At 32.9% G+C, this 13,394-nt stretch overlaps 2 protein-coding genes across 2 annotated transcripts; one reads left to right on the top strand and one right to left on the bottom strand.

Moving 5' to 3' along the window:
* Positions 1-299: 299 nt before the first annotated feature.
* On the bottom strand, positions 300-3,279 carry LOC149479813 (uncharacterized). The gene is made up of 3 exons (XM_089707363.1): positions 3,014-3,279; positions 2,756-2,917; positions 300-1,534 (listed from the first exon to the last, which is right to left on the bottom strand). Exons 1-3 carry the CDS (start codon positions 3,050-3,052, stop codon positions 323-325), a joined length of 1,413 nt encoding a protein of 470 aa, XP_089563489.1. The 5' UTR covers positions 3,053-3,279; the 3' UTR covers positions 300-322.
* A 2,937-nt stretch (positions 3,280-6,216) lies between these two features.
* Positions 6,217-11,835, top strand: RpL36 (ribosomal protein L36). The gene is made up of 4 exons (XM_089707440.1): positions 6,217-6,341; positions 6,491-6,614; positions 6,951-7,043; positions 11,676-11,835. Exons 1-4 carry the CDS (start codon positions 6,238-6,240, stop codon positions 11,814-11,816), a joined length of 462 nt encoding a protein of 153 aa, XP_089563566.1. The 5' UTR covers positions 6,217-6,237; the 3' UTR covers positions 11,817-11,835.
* Positions 11,836-13,394: the final 1,559 nt, after the last annotated feature.

The raw sequence follows: 13,394 nt of genomic DNA, 5'->3' as shown, positions 1-13,394 counted from the left end.
AACGTGTCAGAAGTGAAACTTCTTTGGCAAGATTCAAAGATTCCAAAATCGTCGCCTCACTTCATAATGTGACGATGACGCTATGATGCGACCTTGAAATTTTACTCTCAACGCGGATAAAGAAGTTTCTCTTCAAAAGCATTATGTAGATTTACTTATCTATTCAAAATACCATTACAAATCTTCTGCCAAATGACAAATCAACTATTAGTATTTTCAGTGTAACATTAATTATTATTATTATTTGAGTTACCTTAAATTCTATCTTAACAGTTAAGAAATAAAGGATAAAGACTAGATATTGAAAAATATTTTTAATCCTTTAACTATCATCAAAAACAATTTTTTTACCTTGAAATGGTAGCACAGATGACAGTTTCTTCTTAGCTTCCCATGAGGGATGTAACTTCTCTGGTTTTTCATCAAATTTATCCTTTGTTTGATGATCATTGTATTTATTTTTCCTATCATTATTATTGTATGACTTGAAATTATTATTCTTATTGAATCTATCATCATTTTTATCATATGAATTTGCATTTTTGTTGTATGAATTTTTGAATTTATTATCTCTGTTATCTTGTTGATAATTTCTAGGTTTACTTTTAGGTACATGTCCAAACATAACAGCTCTTCTATATTGCCTATTTCCTTGCTTATGCACTTCTTTGACTTCATCTGGAGCCCTAGGTTCAGCTAGGGACATGTAATTTTCACCACTTGATGTTTTAAAGAAAGGATCAACAACTTTAACTGCTTTTATAGCTTCATCTTCCTTTTTATTAAAGTTCCGTTTTAAGATTTTCTCATTGATGTTTTTGTTTTTATTCTCTTTCTTTTTACTGTCCTTTTTAACAATAGGCTTATTAACTTTGACTATAGGTTTTGTTTCAGTGCTTTCCTTAATTGGAGTAGCTCTAACAAACTTCCCCACTACATTATGATCATTATTTTGAACAGTGTCATCATTATTGTCACTATCTTCATCTTTACCAACATCTTCATCTGAATTTCCTATCATTTCATCATCTTCATTGTCCGATTCTTTTGTTTTACTAGCAACATTTTCAATTTCTTCATTTTCTGAATCTTCATTGTCAGATTCTTTTGTATTTCTAGCAACATTTTCAATTTCTTCATTCTCTGAGTCATCTGACATATCACTAGAGTCATTTTCATCATGTGATACACTCATATTATCTTCATCATTATCACCATTCTCTTTCTTAACCATTTCAATGCCTTTTCCATTTTGCACTTTATCATCTGTTTTACCTTTACCTTTTCGCTTTTCTTTGTGTTTGTCTCTCAGTTCCTTCTTAAGCTTTCTGCGTTCATGCCTTGACATAAGCAAATCATTGATAGATATGTTGCCGAATCTATCTTTTATAGTTTTATATTTCTGTTGCAATGCTTTATGAAGCAGTAGCCTCGCACATGCCTTGTTCTGGTCTACTTCAGGTTTATTTATAAAATCAATTAGATTACCTTTATGTGTGACTATGAATCTTGCAACATCTCGAGGCTTGATTTTCTGCAAAATAACAGTATGCTGTTATACAAATATAAAGGTAATTTTTAATCATATAATGGCACAATATGTATAAAATATAAGACAATTTAAGGATCAATCTACATTACAACTATTTTCTCATGGAAAGTTTATTACAAGAAATAATTATACTTTTTCTAACTCAAACTCAAACTCAAACATTCATTTATTCAATTAGACTACTATTTAGTAGCACTTTCGAATCGTCATTACATAGTATTTTTAACATTTACCACCGATTCGGAAAGCAGTTTCTATGGAGAAGAATCGGCAAGAAACTCCATAGTTGCTCTTTTAAAATAATGTCAATAAATTTACATAATATGTAACTTATATCTAACTACATAATATGCCAAAAAAATGTCCTGTGGTTTCTACGCGACAACCCTCCATGGGTCTTTATCGTCCATATATTCCTGAATACTGTAGTACGCTCTCTGAACTAGTACATTTTTTATGTAAGTTTTAAATTTAGAACTACTAAACTCTTTAATATTGTGAGGAATTCTATTGTATAAGCGTATACCTTGACCCATAAATGAATTTTTAACTTTGGCTAATCGGAAAAATGGCATTTCAATTCTATTCCTGTTCCTTGTGCCATAATCGTGCCTATCTCCTACTCTTGTGTGTAAGTCAGAGCTTTTGTGTACATGCAAAATATTATTAAATATATACTGTGATGGTACAGTAAGGATACCAGTATTCTTAAAATGATCTCTTAGTGAGTCCCGAGCACGTAAATTATATATAGAGCGAATGGCTCTTTTCTGTAAACTAATCTAAGAAGTCTGTTTTGTAAGCTAATCTAAGAAGTTGAAAGCAAGGTTATTAAAGACGGACCTTTTGTTAAAAATGCAAGCGCTGTGTGATGTTATTTAACAATATTCCTAATGAAAGATATTACTTGTAACTGAATTTTTTTTTATGTCAGAGCAAGCAAAGGAGCAGGTGGGCCACCTGATGTTAAGTGGTCACCACCGCCCATAAACACTTGTAACACTAGAAGTGTTACAAGTGTTGCCGGCCTTTTATGGACAAATAAGCTCTTTTCTTGAAGGCCCCAATGTCGTAGTTGTTCGGGAACACCGCAGGTGGCAATTGAATGGAAGGTGAATTAATTTAAATATGATTCTAACACAGAATAAATTTAATTTATGTTTTTACAAAGTTTTTATAGTTTTTATAGAAAGTTAAAAATACCTTGATAATTAAGACTTCATTCACCGCTGACTCTGCTTTCCGTTTCAACTTTTCCTTGACTTTATCTGGAGCCTTTTTCTCGTTGAAAGTCTTTGCCTTCCTAGTTAGTTTATGTATGGTATGGATTTTGGCTTGATTTAAACTCTTTTTCAAATGGATAACCTGAAAATTACAAACATTGGTGTTAGAACTCTTATGTATAAAATATAAATTAAGTTAAATGTTAAATGCAAGGAGAAGATAAAACAAAAGATATACCTCGTTATTAAAAGCTTGTTTTACAGCTCCGACTTCCATAGCACACGCAAAATATGAGTACGAGTTGAAAGATAGGTTAAGTTATTTGTTGTGTTTGTTCTTTGTGTTTCTCACACCATATAAAATATTTGGTAAGAATGAACAGCATGCAACATTGAATTTAAAAAATAATAACAATGTATAAAAGAGGAAGCCTCAATTAAAAAATTCTTATCAATAATTATTCGCAGTCGACTGAGCTTGTTTATTTTTTAAGGTTAGGTTTTCTGAATTCTGACACTGTCAATTATCATCTGTCATTTCGCATTTGTCAATAATATACCTTTTTTTACAATTATTGGCTTAATAATACTAGTCTTTTAGTACTATTATTCTTGTTAATTATTGTTATTTTATTATTTATTGAAATTATTCTTACAAATTATTACAATAACTTAAGTCTAAGTCCCACAAGGAAAACTATGACCGTACAATAAACTTGCATATATGATAAACCTGTGGGCAATGCAAATATTATATCACGTCATATTGTATAAAATAAATATTTTTTATTTTATTTAATACTGTATTTTACGAGAGGTTCAGAAACAGTAGAGCTCGCAAGGCAAGGATGCAGCATAACTAAAGCGTCTTATTTACGGTCCATCTTGACGTACGTCCCGCCAAGGTCATACACGATGCACGACACAAAACGACAGTGAATAGCGTTGACGTACGTCAATAATTATTATTATTATCTTGCTGGATGTGCACGACCAACTTTTCATCCAGCAAGCACCCCCACCACCGCGAACGTCGTGCAGATGGACAGTGAATAGCGCGGACGTACAGCAGATTAGTGTTGCCAACAGAAATTAATTTAAATACTTGGAAACGTGGCCTATTGATATGATTTTTTTGTGATAACTTAGTGAGTACATGAGCAAGCAAGAAACGGTTATTTTTTATTTTTATGTACACAGGAAATCCCAATTATCATTACTTTTGGATCAACCTTGTACACATGCCCCGTTTTCCAATTACAAAGCATAATGCGACTCAGTGCCGCACAATGCCGAATTATGCTGATGCTTAATTGGAACATGAAACGCACCAGCAGGTTGCGCTAAGTTCAGTGTTGAAAAAAAAATATTCATAGAGTTAGCAATAACCTCATATAATGTGTAAATAAAGTGGTATACATAATAATTGGTTGAAAAATATTTACGGTTATTTTAAGTAATTTGGATTTTGATTATTTCATTAACATTTTTTTCAAAGTTTGTACCTTCATCCATACTTATATTTATTTTTTTAACACAATTTGAATTAACTTTGATTATTTCGAAAAAACTACAATGAAACGAAAGCTTTAAAATTTTTTCCAACAATTAATAATTACTAACGATTAAATCCATTGCACGCATCAATTCACGCGCATTACTTTTTCTAGTGCTCGATTGTGCGAAGCGTTGCTGTAGTTGGAACATTCAACGTTAAGCATTATGCCGCATAATGCGCTCTAGTGCTGTAATTGGAAAACGGGGCTGGACATTTTATATTCAGAAGTTATTATTTTAAAAGAACTCCAAGGCGAATTGTTGAATAACACAGATTTTATGCAAAAGTCCACTGCAGAAAAATGGCAATTTATTTAAAAAAAATATCTTGACGAATTTGTTTGTTTAAAAAAAAATGATTAGCTATATACTCTCTGTTCCCGCCACTTTAGCATTTACTGAAAGAGTCTTTTCGGTCATGAATGTGAAGTGGCGGGAAGAGAGAAACCGAGCTTCATTAAAAATTAATTAAAAATGAGCTCTTGAAATATATAAATTTAGATTTGGAATGTTTGGATTCATATAATTCATTTAAAAATAATGAAAAATTCTTAGTTACTGCAAAAAGTACAAAAAAATACATTTTTAAAAATATTTATTTACTCTTTATTTACCTCCTTTAAAATCAGATATACTCTATTTCTTCAAATAAAAGTTGGCAACCCTAGCCATGCTTGATGCGCGCACGATCGTCAGTAGGATACATCCAGCACCGCGGCCTTGAGCCGACGTACGTCGGGGATTGACCGTGAATAAGACGCTTAAGAGCATATCAATAGACTCAAGTTTACTTCAATCCATAAACACTATAAAAATATTACTGGTTGTATTATTTAAGTGATAATCGTAATAACAATTTCGCTGTTTATAGGTCTACCAGAATCTGATGGCATATTTATATTTAAGAAATAAAAGATTTTTATGTGGCAACTTATTTGACAACTATCAAATTGGATGTCAAATTATTTGTCTTTTTTGCAGTTGATGAATAATTTTTAGGATTTTGTCTAAAAAATCTTCGAAAATGTCGAAAAAGCCGTTGCGATCACACGCAAGAGGTGTTGTTTATAATGTGTATAGAAAAACATTCGATGAAGAAGGGTCAAACACATCACAATTTTCAATTTTGAAGATTTTATTGGTATATTGGACTTACCCGTTTTGATACTATAAATTAAAAAATATTATATGTAGGTAACTATAATATTGTTTGTTGATTAAAATATAATTTTATGAAAACTTATTACAGGAGTTTCCAATACGGCAATTCGTCAAGTCCAAGCTGTCCAAGTCAATTTTATAATGTGTGTCTGTTAATACTTACGAAAATAAACAGAATTGTATTTTATTTTTATTTTATTTTATAAAAAATTATAAGCAGTATTGATCTACATTATCATTATATCGATATTTTCACATGGCATACTGGTAATGAATATACAAGTATAGGTATGTGTAAATAATAATATGTATTACCTGTATAAAAGTAATTTGTATAATTGTATATTATACATGCATGTAAGTATATACCTACATAATATTAAGTAGATATTAAGTACAGTATTGTCCACTTATGTAATGTGAGTAATGATATTGAGGACAAAATAAAAAATAAGCAGTATCAAGATCGTTCAGTCCATTTTCCCTAGGGTTGCACACTCAAAATTTTGATTTCCCTAATTGCCATCAGATTCTGGTTTACCTATACTTAATAGCCCCCGCCGCCAATGTCATACAGGTTTTGATTTCACCTTGAGTCACAATGTAGAATCGCTAGAATATATTTTAATATTGATTTGAGCAGCGATGTTTAAGACAATGTACAGATAAATTATAATTTCAATGAGAATATTCGTGTACATAAAATCTTTTATTTTACAGCTAGTAACTGCAAAACCAAAGACAATGAAACTTGTCAGATGTCAATGTCAAATTGTCAAACATCAACACAAAGTGTCAGTAGTGTCAGTTTTTCGGATTTCTTTTCGTGAAAACTGTCAAACAGTCAAGTACGTTTTCGCAAATTTAATTTATTTTTATCAATAAGATCTTTAAATATTTTGTGATAACTGAAGTGCATTCTGCATTGAAATACTACTGGTGTTATGTGTAGTTGAGTATTTAATCGCCAAGTTCACCCTGTGCCTGTTTATTTCAGCATGGCTCCGAGGTTCGAGATCGCGGTAGGTCTCCGTAAAGGCCACAAAACAACAAAGATTTCCGGAGGGAAGAAGGGTATTACAGACAAAGCAATCAGAATCAGACCCGCTAGGCTCAAGGGCGTAAGTACTTTGTAATGTTATTGTTTATAAACTATATTTGAATATTATAGTCGAAATTCTATGACTATTTTTATTCAAGCCGGCTTCTTTATTTGAGAACCTAGTTTTATCACATATTCATAATATTGTGTAAAAAATATATCCATGGATTTAATATTATATTTGAGAAAAGGAACACTGTCATAATTCCTAACCTAATACAGTGTCCATTGTACTGAAACAAAACCTAACAATGACCATTATTGACTTCCAAAATATATATGTTAATTTAGTTAATGTTAGGTATTTAAATTCCAAGTATGTTTTTTTACTTATTTGTTTATTTTTACATTTCAGCTTCAAACCAAACACTCCAAATTCGTGAGGGATCTGGTACGTGAAGTAGTCGGCCATGCTCCTTATGAAAAGAGAGTTATGGAATTGCTGAAGGTTTGTGATATTTAACATTAATTTCTGAACAAATGGAACGGAAACTAAAATGCAAAAGATTGCTCTATTACAACAGACTAGGTTCTTTCTCAATATTCAGAAGTAAATAAATAAATAAAATCGCCTATATCCAACTCGATTATTAAATTCTAAATTCTAAATTTTATCCCAGAAGAATATAATATAAATAAAACATCTTTCTACAACCTATGTGTAAGATGAATTTTTACAAATCTTTGACAAGAAATAGATCATGAGTTTGTTCTAGCTATTGATTCCTCAAAAAGTAAAGTAAAAGTAGATTATAATTTACAGAATGTGAACAACATAGACATGCAAACAAGTGAGAGAAATATTTTACTTTTCTTCCAATAAATACTTAGTAAATATACTCAAGATATTTGTATTGCATCTGATATGCACTAAAATGATATACTTATTATAAAATCTAATCTTATTTGCTTCCAAATCCATACTAATATTATAAATGCGAAAGTAAGGGTGACAAATCAACATCGAGCTATGCTGCGCTGTACTGCGTTGTGCTGTGCTGTGTTTCTTAAGCTACGTTTTTTTAACAATTAAACGATGCTGCGCTGTACTGCGCTGTGATGTGCTGTGTTTCTTAAGCTACGTTTTTTAACCTTCCTATACTCGCGCGTTGGTCTGTGAGACCGACGAAACACGTTTTCGTAATTATTTTTATGCAGGTAAATCCTGTGAAGTCGAGTTCCTTGCTAGTTTCCGGATTTGGGGCTAACTTCATTTTAGTGCACGTCGCGTGGTCGGCAGAAGTTCACGTGTGTGTGCGATTTTTTTTTTGCATTTGGCGCCAATCGGTCCATGAGACCGACGCGAGTATAGGTGCAACTTTTTGTGTAAGTATTAATATTATATGTTTTGTACATTTATATATTTTTACAGACTTTGAATTCTTTATGAAGTATGTATAGTAAAATATATGTATGAATGTTGCTCTAAATTATATTTTGGCCAATTTTTTAGGCCATACTTCATGTCAAAATGAACGATGATCAAATCAGATTGTTGCTGGAAGAATCAAGTTCTGGTTCTGCTATGAAGACGAAAATGACAGTGAGGTGGAAGACAACGTGGAGGTACAAGAAGAGACATACGAAACCGAGCAAGACGATGACAATGAAGAGATATCTGAGGAAAAACACAGTGAAGTTCCAGTGATTTTTACTTGGGAAAAGATGGACAGACAAAGCTCAAAACTAAGCCAAACATAGATAAATATTATGTGCTTTGATATGTTTATTATTATTATTTAGAAGTTTATTTTGTTTTGAAAAAGAAGTTCTGTTTTTAATTTAGTTTTCCCTAGTACTTAAGAAAAACATCTCAAATTCGAGGACTGATTTGTGATAGACTATAAGTCAATAAAATAATTAATAAACTAAGTATGATCAATACTATTTTGTTTCAGTACATCCTAAACAATCTAGCTCAGTATAAAGTAATCAGCAGCTCGTGTAGTCGTTTATCTCGTCAATTATGACCCTATTTTCAAAAAAACGTAAACATTACGACATAGTTGAATCCGATGAAGATGAAAGTGAAGAAGAAGCGGATATGGATATTTTATGTGTTATTTTGTCGTTAAAAGAGTCCAGTCACGGTAGCTTGTTACCTCACACCATACGTGAAAAAAAAGGAAAATTTTAATGAATTTAATGCGGCGATGGAGGGGCACGCAGCGTGCTCCAAACCTAGCATAGCTCGACACAGCGCACATGGCAGAGCTCCATAAAAACATAGCACAGTTCGGCACAGCGCAGCTCAGCACGGCGTGTAGCGCGCCTCGCTCGAGACTGCTGCGTTTTTAAACAGAGCGTAGCCTCACACAGCGCAGCACAGCATGGGTTGTTTGTATCCTCATTAAAATATTAGACGAGCGAGTTGACCAAACACAGCACAGCGCAGTACAGCGCAGCATAGCTCGATGTTGATTTGTCACCCTAAGTCTGTCTGTCTGTCTGTTTCTCAATCACGCCTTAACTACTGAACCAATTTGCATGAAATTTGGTATGGAGATATTTTGATACCCAAGAAAGGACATAGGCTACCTTTTATTTCGAAATATGTACCACGGGCGAAGCCGGGGCGGACCACTAGTCTCATATAAATACAAAAACGAAAGATTTTGTTAATCATAATATTGTTTAGTGATATTGACCCTCAGTTTTATTTTACACATAGTTAATTTTAGTGTGTTTGTTCTTTTATATAACAACTAGCAATGCCCTGCGGTTTCACCCGCATAGATAGCGATATCGTTACAGTGAAAAGTCTACTATATAGGTCGGACTATAGGTTTAATTTTTAATCACATGAAAATCACCTTTACCCCGTCCCGTGGGGCCGTGGGTTATGTCGGATTCCTACCGACCAAAACCCCACTGTGTTCCGTCAAGACGCATATTGGTAGAATTCCTCCGTGACCCCCGCACTACGGCCTGCTCGAACAGTATACCTACTATTTTCTGTAGATTGACACTTTTAAAAATTCGTTATATCTTTTGAATGGAATATCCAATTCTTTTCATTTAAAAAGTATTTTGCTGGTATTGAAACAGTCTATAATAAAACATCATTTAATGGGATAAGGATTAATATATGTGTATGGATAACATGGTTTGATTACTGTCGGCACTTTTATTTACTTTGAAAACGTAAAAAAGTTGTTGTAGTAACATAACTATAACTGAAGATGGACATATGGTATCGCGGACTTTCTTGTAGATATTGATCCATTCTATAATACCGTAGAACATTTTTTTGTTCTATCTTCAATAGATTCCGCAGCGCACGCGATGACAGAAGTTTTATTGAGGATTTTTTTACACCTTGGGTTACATTATTGCATTTTTGGTAAGGATCTCTAATTTTTTTGAAAATGCAATATAGCCTATGTTGCTCAGTAAAGATGCAGCTTTCTAATGGTGAAAGAATTTTTGAAATCGGTCCAGTAGTTTTTGCGTGAAAACCATACATACATACATACATACTTACATACATACTTACAAACTTTTCCTCTTTATAATATTAGTATACTTAGATGAAATCATTTCTATTTCAATTGAACATAAAAAATATGAGTTTGAACTTTGTATCTCATCCAACATCACTAACTTAGTAATGCAAGCTGCATTTACATTAATTGTACATTTTGGTTCCAAAATTACTTTCTATAAATGTAAACTAAAGAATACAGATAAAAATATTGAAATTACAAAATACTGGTCAAATTAAAATTAGTATTCTCTCAATAAATCTGTTATTGAATAAAATATAAATACAAGATAATATTATGTTTGTCTTTTAAATTTAATTTGCAATTTCCAAGTAAAGTTAATGTTTAATCTATACTAACATACTCTCAACTACTACTGGTCCGATTTGAAAAATTCTTTTGATGTTAGATAGCCCGTTCATCGAGGAAGGCTAAAGATAGGCTATATATCTTCACGCTAAGACCAACGAGCGGAGCCAACCGCGAGGCGCAGCTAGTATTAAATTTTACTGAACATTGTCATGGTACAGTGCTCATAATATTTTTAAAGAGGATTACTTAGCTAGGTACTATTTAAATTAAAATCTTACCATCATAAATCTACATCTTTACATAATAACATAGTAAGCCTATGTACCTGTTACTCTTGTTGGTAGGATATAAATAACTACATAATATATGGTATAGCTTTAATTTTTGCTAGTTTTGATATTAAGAAATATGTAGTCTGTCAGTTTGATAATTGCTACCAATTAGCAATATTTTAGCACAATTCCTACATGCTTTACAGAGCATGTAACATAGCAGTTAAAAATCCTTATATGTACTTTAATAACATATTATAATAATAAATATTTGTGTGTACTGCTAATGTGGGGCAAGGCTAAGCCCTCATTAGTTGCTAACCTTCATGGAGAAGCTAGGGTGGTTCTGTACCAAATTATATGTAGAATACAATCGGCTGTTTTTGCGTGAAAGGGTTACGTTTATTAAATGAGTGGTATTACACCCAAAATAATAATCAAAATAAAAACCAAAATATATGTTTTGAGAGCACAGACAGCTCTATGCTGAATGAATAGTAAAAAAATATTTCTTGAAGTGCAAAATTTACCATTTATTCAATTTAGATAACTACTAAAATTGTTAACTAATTGATTAATAACCTACTAGCTGTACCTGTTGTTCTGTCTTAGTGCGATATGTCAGTGAAGTTTTAATAGCCGTAAAAGTTTTCTCATTTTTTTTGCACAAATTCTCTTTCGATCCTTGTTATAGTACCGAATTTGTCAAAAAAAAAGTATTGTAATCGGTCCAGTTGTTTACGCGTGATACCGATGATATAGGGATTCATCACTACATAGTATAAAACAAAGTCGCTTTGTCTGTCCCTATTTCCCTATGTCCCATTGTATGCTTCAATCTTTAAAACTACGCAACGGATTTTGATGCGGTTTTTTTTAATAGATAGAGTGATTCAAGAGGAAGGTTTTAGTATAATATAACTTATTAGGTTTTAAAGAAAGTGGGCGAATCCGCGGGCGGTAAGCTAGTTGTTGTATATAGAGAAGATTTAATATTTTTTTCTTTTCCAGGTGTCCAAGGACAAGCGCGCTCTGAAGTTCCTCAAGAGACGTCTGGGCACACACATCCGTGCTAAGAGGAAGCGTGAAGAACTTAGCAACGTGCTCGTACAAATGAGGAAGGCGGCCGCACACGCCCACCACGCGCATTGATAATACAATATTATTAAGATTTTCGTCTTTTATTTTATAACCCGTTGATGACTATGAATGATTAAAGTCTAGGGATGTAACGATACATGATTTTGCCGATACGATACCGATACCGATATTTGTAGTAATGTATCGGCGATACCGATACCAATATCGATGGCTTGGTAGAAAAATAAATAGTGAATTATGCATAAAAAGTTACCAACATTTAACAGAGACAACTGTTAATCGTATTCTTTTAAATAAAAATGCCAAATCAAAAAACAACAAAACCATTTATTTTAGTACTAGCGGTCCGCCCCGGCTTCGCCCGTGGTACATATTTACGTTTTCTCTACATGAGAACCATCCTCGTACTTCAAGGAATATAATAGAAAAGAATTATCGAAATCGGTTCAGCCGTTCACACGTGATGCCGTGACAACGCGAAACGGGTGCAGACCCGCCGCCTTTTTATAGCTCCCGCCGCGAAGCGCGTCGAACGCGGCAACTGATACACAAAAATAATCCTTATGGCATGATTCTGTATTCACGCGCGATGACTTATAGCGATTTCATGTATAACTTTGGTGTTTCTACACCGATTTACATGATTCTTTTACTATAACCTGCCCAGGAGTATGAAGAATAATTGTGCCAAATTTGGTTAAAATCCGTCGTGTAGTTTTTGTTTCTATAACGAATATACAGACAGACAGACAGACAAAAATTTTACTGATTGCATTTTTGGCATCAGTAGCGATCCCTTATCACCCCTTCATAGTTTTTTTTTTAATATATTTCATGTACAGAATTGGCCTCTCTACAGATTTATTATAAGTATAGATTATTATTTTACGAAGTCAGTTAAACTTTAAGTAATACACAAACAATCAGTACCTAATAAAAGTTTACTATTGGTAGAGTTTTTTCAGAAAACAAAGTGCGCACGCGCGGGCGGCCTCCCGCATCGTTCATTGGGCGCGGGTTTTTGAATTATTTGATATCAAAAATAGTTTGGAAAATCCAAAAGTGCACGCCTCATAATTTTTTTTTAATAATTATTTATTAATTATTATTTTTGTTTATTTAATAACAATTAAACCACATCGAATCAGACCCTGAAAAATGAAAGGGTTCTATTCTTGAGCATACTCAAGCGTAAGAGAAAAAAAAGACTCGATTAGTAAAGTATTTCGGTCGCTATCGTGTTAACAAGAAAATCCTCCGCACATACAGACACACGGACGCGTATTATTATAGTACTCTTTGCACGGACGTCCAAGACAGAACTTTTTTAAACTGTTTTTTAACTAGTTTAAATAACAAAAATGACATCAAAAATATCATGAACGTTAAAAATAGTGTTTTTTCTTAATATGTGTGTGTATGTATTATCTTACAAGTGCAATGTATGATACATAAAGACATTTTAAGTTTGAAAAATCAGATGTTTTGCGCGAAGTGACAGTAGTACCCACCTCAACGCTTCGCTTATGAGGCGTGCAAAATTGGTTGTTTGTAAAGTAGGTTTACGATCGAGATGTTTACGTGATAACATAATGCAGTGGCAGCGCTCGAGATGAAACGGGAGATCGG

The sequence above is a fragment of the Colias philodice genome, chromosome 19, assembly GCF_061535455.1.
Source record: "Colias philodice isolate Cphi_HAF_F1 chromosome 19, ilColPhil1 Martin Lab GWU primary, whole genome shotgun sequence".
NCBI lineage: Eukaryota > Metazoa > Arthropoda > Insecta > Lepidoptera > Pieridae > Colias > Colias philodice.
This window is presented reverse-complemented; position numbering and strand designations above follow the sequence as displayed.